Genomic DNA, 8,890 nt, shown 5'->3' on the forward strand with positions numbered 1-8,890 from the left:
AACAAAAAAAAATTCACTTATATAACAACATCACACCTACTTAACATTTTACTTATTTATAAAAACAGTGCATCTGTTTTTTTATAAATAATGCATAACGTGCATAGGTAATGAAATTAATAAAGTAAACACTGAACTTTGCTCCACTTAACACACGAACTTTATCTTTAGAAGCAACAAAATCAATACTACTATGTTAGTTATTAAAGTTATAAAACACAATTTTTTTTTAATTTAAATTTGTTGAAAATATGGTCAATAAACTTCTACTTAAGTGCCAATTGTTTATAGTTATTTTTAACTTTTAAAAGTTTATTAATACATTAAAAACTAAAAGTATAAAATAATTTTTAGTCCGATTTTATCAATTAAGTAACTAAAAGTGTTTATTCTCATTGTTACAGGTCAGCATATAAAAAAAAATAACGTTTAGTATGAAACATTAAGTTTTAACTTCATGGTGTTTTTTAACTTAAAATTATTTTCACAGTAAAAACATATTGATCGATGTTTAGTAAAATTCTTCAAAACTGAGCTGTTGATTCTCAATGATGGTTTTTAGCTTTTATTTGTTGTCACTTATCGATATTCCATGGCTTTTACTGTTTACCTCTGATGTTGCTCTGCAAAAAAATTACTCAAATCTCAAGTAAAAATTTAACCTATGCTTAAGAGCAGTTTTGAAACAAAATTTAGTCACAGCTTAAACCATTTTCAAGTTTTTGAGAATGAAAAGTTTACATGCCTTTAGTTTCTAAATGTTTTAATTAAGTAAATAGAATGAATAAAAACTTCACCTTAGTTTTGTTACAGCGGTTTCATTGAAACTCCTGTTTCTTCTCCCCGATACGAGCGCGCTCGATTTACGTTCGAACTTGAAATCAATGGTTTCACTGACTTTGCGTCTTGCTTCACTAGAAACGTAATGTTTGGTTTCTCAATTAAATTATACGTTAGTGTCTACCTTTTCTAAAAACGTTTTAAAGATTTGTTGTTAGTGTTTTAAAGCGTTTTAAAAGTTTGTTTAAGAAAACATCACTATTACTTTTGTAAATACCATTTAAGTACGTAAAACTTGAAAATAAACTTTTTTATGACACGTAATATTAGATAAATTTTCATGAAAAATAAATTTAGTGATTCAACTTAATTCTTCTAAAAAAAAGATTTAGTTTCCAATCCAAACCAATACTAAAAGAAAGTTTTCTTTAATTCTTTTGAATAATAAAAAAAGTAACTGAATAAAGATTGATGACAAAATAACAAATCAATCTAAATAAATTAAAATTGAAAAGATTTTTTTTGCAAAAAGTTAAATAGCTCTCTGTAGCTATCTAAATTAATTAACCTAGTTCAAGTCTTAGGTTGTCATGCGTTAGGTTAGTAGACTTATATGGTTCTGGTGAGTGTTTCACTACAGTTTTAGTCGTTTTGTTCGTTACAATGCTCTTATGATTCGACTTTGCTTTCAAAGAAACAAAATTTCCTTTACCGTAATTGAAGCTGGGCTTTCGCCACTTAATTTTTTGTAGCTCTCTGCAAAATTTACAGTAGCTTAGTTTTAATTAAAAATTTTAAAGCTGTTGATTTTTTGCACACGATACTCAAAGATTTACTTCAAACGGACAAGACACAAAGCTTGTTTGAGCTTACTTTAAGAACCAAATGTTTTCGAGACGGGTTTACTTTAGGCAAACGCGACACATAAATCGATATTGAGTTTAGAGAAAAAGTACTGACACAATCTAACTGCAGAACAACATAATTCACATTGACAGGTATATTATTTTTGACGTTCACAATCTTGCATAACATTAAAGTGTGCTCTTAACCGCTTTTACCATTCAACTTCACGAAAAACGCTAAAGGTATTTGCTTTGAAATGTTAAATTTCCAAGTAAAATATAAAAATGTGATGCCGTGAACGAACGCGGAAATAAATGATTATGAATAATTGCATGCAGAGATGAAGTCAAGTCAGCCAAGTACATATTTAGTATATTATGAGCATGCTTCAAGGTCGTGTGCGTGCCGCGCATTGATTTTTCCGGTGAACGCGAAAAACAACAAATTCATAAGTTCACGATACGTGTGTGACGCGCGTTAATAATTCACTTCCATTCCCTGAAAAGCATGCAGTTACCAATAATGGTTTTGAAATTTAAGAAATGAATTTTTAAAAGAAAGACATTAAAAGTGTGATTAACTCAAACTTACGACCAGCGTCGAGAAAAGTTAGTTCCGAGTAAATTATACAAGTAGGGGTTCAGTGCCGAGTTTAGGTAACCAAATAAAGAACCAACCAACCCTAAGGTTTCGCAGTATCTAGTCTGCAAAATACGTAATTAAATACGTACTTAAATACGTAGTCTAAATGATGACTCAAGTTGAGTATTTCAAATGTTTGAACAAAATCTAGAATATTAAGTTTATTGTCTATTTCAATTAAAAACTGTAGAATAAAATTAAAAATGTATAATGCTTAATAATATGTCTGTATAAGCTTTTTATTTGTTTCAGTTAGTAAACATTTGGAAAAACGTTTTATTTTCTATTAATCAAAAGTTAGAATATAATTCATAAATATTTTAAACATAAAGTAAATAGCATTTTTTATAAAACAACTCTATATTATACAATTTGCTAAACTAAACTTATAATATTCTTTTATGAACGTTAAATCAAAACTGCACAAAACAATCACGAACGCAACTATCTGTAACAATGTAAAAGCTAACATTTTGAGATTTAACTCTTATTCCGATCAGTTTTGCTAAATGATACGAATGAAAAAGGACCCAGCAGAGAAAGAAAGATATTACAAGGGTGGCACACATCATTGTTACTCTTTTCCTGTCTTTATCAGACTTAGTGGATTTTTTCTTTTGACTTTTGTTAGTAGTTTTGCTTAGACTTTGTGTTGTCCTTACTTGTTTTCTTCGGAGTCTTTTTATAATAAGTCCGTATGACAAAATCATCACCTGGAATTCTCTAGTTTTAAAAAAAAACAAAAAAATTGAAAACCTGTAAAACATGCAATCATATGATTAAACTAGAAGAGAGCTTTTAAAATGTTTATAACAAACTTTAAGTAAAAAGTTTTTCTTCATAGTATGCTTATAAATTTAATGATTTTTTTTAAAGCCCTACTTCAACTCACACCAATAGGAAACAGGAACATTATGAAGAAGTTGAAGTAAATGATTCCTTTCCATACCGGAGTTGCGTTAGAGTAGTCACAAGTCTCATACAAATCAGACATGTCGGACGAACCATACGAGTTTTCAGCACCTAAAACCAGTTTCAGTGATGCGGTCGTTTAGTAGTTTAGTTTAAAATATTACCTGTAACATTTAGACTCTGGTAGTCTAAAAATGTGTACCCTGGATATTCTATGTCTGGAAGTTCTGTAGTGTTATATATAGATTCAACTGTTAAGTTTGTACTTCCTGTAGTGTTTCCAAATGTTTCACTTGTAGTATCTCCAGTATTGTTTTCAAATGTTTCTGTAGAAGTATTTCCAAATACAACACTAAACAAGTTTTCCATCAGCTCTTGCATAATTTGTTTATGATTTTCATCTCTGCATTTTTTAAATGCTTATAAAATATCTTTAAAACACTATTAACATTATTTTAGTTTGTTGTTGCAAACCTTCATACGTATACTTTTTTTTTTTCTTTTAACATGTTTGAACTTACAGTTAATAAACTTGGGAATACAACTTTACGAATTAATCAGTAAAATTTAAAAAGATTAAAAAAATAACTTTATCTGACTAGATGTTAAAACTACTCTAAAATGACACGTTAAAAAGAATAACTTATACCTTCAAGTTTTCATAGATATACTAAAACTTACTTGCAAAAACTTGGTTCGTACTGCAACTCAGCTGCAGATTCAACACACTCTGACATCAAGTCATCTCTACTTATATTTGTGACAATGCCGTCTAAGTAGTCAATAAAACCAGGACAGTGGCTTGGTAGTTTTTTAGGAGCAAACTCGAGCTCATATCTGAGACATTAAAATGTTTATTTTTAAAGAGCTACTCTTTTTAAATAGAAAGCATTATAGTTTTTTGTCAAAAATATCTAATAAAACTCACAACTAAACGCTAAAATAAGTTTTAAAAACTGGTATAGTCTATTATTTAAAGTAATATTCTAGAATCTTGAGTAAAACTTTTAATTTTTTTTCTTTTTTGTAGGAAATATTTCAATAACTGAATTGTTAAGTATATCAGAATATACATTTTATGACTTGTCGTTAGAGTCAAATTTATAGACATTGACAATTGTATACACGGTTATCAAGGTGAACGTTTTATAAAAAAAAAAAGGTTTTAAAGTAGATAAGTTTGCTTCAAGTGCTGTCCTTCGAATAGAGTTGATTTAAACTTACCATTATGGTCTTAAAGTAACAGATACTTTTTTGAACTCTAAAAAATTAGAAACAATGTACAGTTGAGTTTGTCTTTAACTTTTTTAATTGTTTTCGTAGTTTTTAGACTAAGTATAAGGTTGTACCACAAAGTTTTAAAACAGCCTACTATAACTAAAAAGTGACTCACTGGCATTTACAGTTGGGCTGCATCCCGGTTTTTGTGCTGTACATGGCAATTGGGGTGCAAAGCAGAATGGCGATTACCCACGTGACCACTGTTATGCACGATGCTGCCCACTGGCGACGAAACTTTTGCAACTTTTCAGAAAAGCTGTGGCAAACCGCAATGTATCGATCTATGCTCATTATCTGTTATAATTGTTTTAAGTTTACAACAGTAAAATTAATTGAACCTTTTTAAGTTTCTTTATTTTAATAAGATGTTTATTATAGCTGAGGATCTCATTAGTATTGATCATTAGTTGAGTGGAAATTGTTTTACAAATAAATTAAGTAATCAATGAAATTGTGGTTTTTCTTATACTATTTTAATATTTTTTAATGCAGGATTCTTAAAACAACGTTGATTATTGTTTTGTCTGAATAATTAGATCAGAAATTGTTCAATTAAAACTTGTTTATCTTTTTAAAAAGCTTTCAATGCTTTTTAATAAAACATGTGTTACTTGACTAATAGGCACTTTAACTTTAATTTTTAATTCCTCATGTAGTTCTTCTAAATGTTTTATAACCTATTTTGTAAAAGCGTTTTCGGTAAGATTAAATTTATTTATAATAATTTTTTGTACAAAAAAACAATATAAACAGTAATTTACTCAATACAATATGTTTGACGTATAAATTTTATAAAAAATTGTCTGGAAGAAAATTATAAGAAGTTATGAAAAATTTATGCATGTTTTTCTTAAAGTTGTTATGTAATTAAGACGTAAGCTAGTAAAAAACATAAAAGTTATGGCAATTTTGTGCACACAACACACTTAAGAAATCTCTAAAATTTCAAATAAATTAGTTTTTGAAGATTTTCTTTTATATTGTTATGTATAATACAACCTTATTTGTTGCTGTAAATTAAAGTTCAGAACTTCAAAAAATATTTATTTGAAACAAAAAGTATAACTTTTTTTCGGAAAAACGAGAAGTACAATATTCAAAACTAACTTTAGAGTATTTAAAGTTTACTAATGTTACTGTTACTTTTTAGTTTAAAGTAAAACTAAGTAGTATCTTAGTTTCAAGTAATAATTAAACTAAATATCTAAAATAAATATAAAATTAAATACTTACCGTAAAAATTTTTTGCAAAACTAGTTTTTATAATATTTTCTAACCATCAGAAACAAAACAGATGCATAGTAGTTGATAAAAAGTATAGATTCTTTCGCTTTACACATCCAGTTTGGAAACAACCAGACGTTGTTAATATCTTCACTGGACTTAAAAGGCAACGTTATCAAAAAGATTGTGTCAGCTAAAGCTAGTTGCAACACGTACCTATAAAAATACATCTTTTACAAAATAAGGTACTTTTCATACATGTAGTATTTTGTAATAAGAAGAAAATGTGGTTTCAAATCATCACGCATTAGCTGAACTTTGAAGAACTTTTTTTTATGTAAACTGATGTTTAACAGCTTGTTATATTTCTTCAAAAGTAATCTGAAGATATGTTTTTCATTAGTTTTACAAGTATACAATATTATAAAACTTATTTATATTTCAACTCAAACAGTATTTTTTTAAACTAATAGTTAAAGCTGAGCAAATACTTTAAGTTTTAAGCACATCTGGTTAGAATACTTCTAAAGGGTTTAAAAAAGTTTGATGTAAAACAATTTTTCTGTCAAACAAAAATGCTTTTTTAGTTTTCAACAACTTATTGAACAACCTAACCAGTGAGTGACTGATTTCTTATATTCTTTTAACACGACAATAACGAAAATAGTTAGGAAATTTCCAATCAGTCCGATACAGCAAATTATAATGGAAAAAATCACTTTAGCCCAGTCAACATAGTGAGGCTCGTCTACAAAGGTTAAACAAGTTAATAAAAAAGTTCAAGGTTAATAAAGAGCTTGTAATTAATTATTTATTTTACCAGTGTTTTAAACAAGATGTTAAAGCTACCAGTACTTTATAATAGTTAATTATTTTCTATTTACTTTAAACATTTTTAACACTTATTGTTTAGTTTCAAGTAACTTGGTCGATGTACTAGTGTATTTTAAGTAAAAAAAAATAAAAAATTACAAGTTTTAAACCCGATCATTATAAAAAAATTCCTCGTTCAAGCTGACAATTTTCTCTTTGAATGTCAAAAAACTACTTTTTTATATACTTTTTCGTACCAAAAGTAGTCAACTGATTTTTTTTTTTAACAAAATTGTTTTACAGTTTTTTAAAGTTTTTAAACGATAAAGCACTTTAAAAAAGAAATAAAAAAAAGTTCATAAATTATTTAAGGTTTTACACTTAAGATCTAGTGTTGAAAAGCATAATTTATTAAAGACTTGAGTATTTAAATATTTAAGTTTTAAAAAAAAATTTCATACTGTTTTTTGTGAAACGTTTTAATGTAAAGTAAAAATACAAATATATTACCAATGATTAAATTTAACTAAATTAAAAAAAAATTAAAACCGAAAAAGTTATAAAGCATGTAAGTAATGTTTGTGAATAAAGAGCTATAAAGCTAATAAATGTATAAACATATTTAATTTAAGTAGTAATCGTTGTTCTTACAGTACAGAAAAATACTTTTAATGTAACTTCATAACTACTGAATAGTTTACTAAACTCATATAGGTGTTCTTGAAAGTAAACAAGCTTGTGGTGATGTTCACACTTTGAATACAGTAATATCAAAGTTTTCACTATAAGAAACATAGCTTCGAAGTGATTTAGTTATAGCTATGTTCGTAATACAAACTTTCAATTTCATACACTTAGCTTTATGTAATTGATGTAGAACTTTTAAAACACAGCTAAAATTAGTTTACAAAGATATAAACACTAACATGAGTTATCTTGATCCATACTTAGACTGCACCAAAAAGCTTCTAAAACAGATTTACTTATTTATTTGTTACACCTAAATAAAAATGTTTGTAAAACGAATTCTCTAAACACTTTAACTATTTTCCATGTGTTTTTTTTTCTCGCATTCACTTTTATATGCGGCAGAGACAAAAGAGAAAACTCGCATCAAAATATGTGTGCAGTGAATGTTTCACTATTTCTCCAATTCCGAATGTTCAAAGAAAGACAAACGTAAAGCAACATTATTTCTAATTAATGTGCTCTTACAAAATGTTTTCGGCTGTTATTAAAACTTTTATTAGCTTTGTAGTATATTAATTATTTATGTATTTTAAATTAAATATAATTTAAAGTAAAACTATTTAGTAACAAGCTCTAAACGATCAAGTTAAGAAAAGATATGTAAAAAATATACATAATAAATATGTAAATCTTAATTTTATGTTCTTTTTAAAAGTAAATTTGTTTTACAAGCATAAAATTAGAGTAATTATAAATTTTAGTAACAAAAAATGTTATATTTTGTTTGTTAATCTTTAAAAAAATCTCATATTATAATGTTAAATAAAGGTTTTTTTTTGAGTAGTGTTTTTAAAGTTAGTTTCTACATTCGAAAAAAAACTTAAACGTGTAATAATAAATATAACATCAGAAAACTTCTGCACTTAAATTAAAAAGCTATAAAGCTATTGTATAACTTGTGTTTACATTTAATTTTGATATATAACCAGCTATAGCTGGAATAATATGCTTTTTGTTATCGCTGTTAAAACTTCAGAACTGCCAAAAATTAATATCCACGAAGTCCTATAAATTTAAATTTAACAGTTTTCCTTAAGTTTTTTAAGCGATAATTCAACATTCACACAAAACAAAAATGTTAACACGAGAAATGAAAAGAAGTAAGACAGCAATAATATTTATTATTACACAGCAGCTTACGTTGTTAATTGTTCATTACAATTCTAAAAGCATATATCATTTATATTCGAAAGACACATATTGTAATTAAACCGTACTACACCAGCAAAAAGTGTCTGACTACTTTAGCAACAAAAGCAAATGCTAAGAAAATATTGAAGCGAATTTCATTTTTAGATACACTTGTTCTGTAGATCAGAGCATCAACAGTATAGAAGAGAAATCGAGACAAGTTTTCTGACAGACTGCAGACCACTGTGAAACAGACAGATACAACGCAAATTTAGACCACCTTTTTAATTGCGCACACTGCCAAAACTCTGACATCATACAAAACTTTAGACTCTTGAAACGATGTAAGAAGATAGAACTTTACGGCCTGGAATCGACATAAACGATGAACACAAGTCTAAGTTAAATACTTAATTAGCATCAAACAATAAATCAAATTTTCTAGCAATTTACTAAAGCATATATTACTAGTGATGTACCGGACTCACTATCCGGGTCCGGGTCCGGATCC

At 27.3% G+C, this 8,890-nt stretch overlaps 1 protein-coding gene across 2 annotated transcripts; it reads right to left on the reverse strand.

Annotated features, from left to right (window-relative positions):
- Positions 1–309: 309 nt before the first annotated feature.
- LOC145829480 (uncharacterized) lies at positions 310–7,542 on the reverse strand. 2 transcript variants are annotated; one of them, XM_082937282.1, is made up of 12 exons: positions 7,425–7,542; positions 6,301–6,433; positions 5,739–5,901; positions 4,574–4,755; positions 3,862–4,017; positions 3,345–3,583; positions 3,161–3,291; positions 2,739–2,981; positions 2,218–2,330; positions 1,349–1,536; positions 798–914; positions 310–623 (listed from the first exon to the last, which is right to left on the reverse strand). In XM_082937282.1, exons 1-11 carry the CDS (start codon positions 7,441–7,443, stop codon positions 808–810), a joined length of 1,674 nt encoding a protein of 557 aa, XP_082793408.1. In that variant the 5' UTR covers positions 7,444–7,542; the 3' UTR covers positions 310–623; positions 798–807. The 2 variants fall into 2 exon arrangements, with proteins under 2 accessions (XP_082793408.1, XP_082793409.1); XM_082937283.1 differs by lacking the exon at positions 1,349–1,536 and having other exon boundaries at positions 315–623.
- Positions 7,543–8,890: the final 1,348 nt, after the last annotated feature.

This window comes from Thalia democratica, chromosome 2, assembly GCF_965202585.1.
Source record: "Thalia democratica chromosome 2, ktThaDemo2.hap1.1, whole genome shotgun sequence".
Lineage (NCBI taxonomy): Eukaryota > Metazoa > Chordata > Thaliacea > Salpida > Salpidae > Thalia > Thalia democratica.

Excerpts from the sequence above, each read along its gene's own strand:
- LOC145829480 (XM_082937282.1), bottom strand. Across the intron at positions 3,584-3,861 it reads TACGAACCAAGTTTTTGCAA|AGATGAAAATCATAAACAAA; the intron begins GTAAGTTTTAGT and ends TAAAAAATGCAG. Across the intron at positions 1,537-2,217 it reads AACTTTTCTCGACGCTGGTC|AGAGCTACAAAAAATTAAGT; the intron begins GTAAGTTTGAGT and ends TAAATTTTGCAG.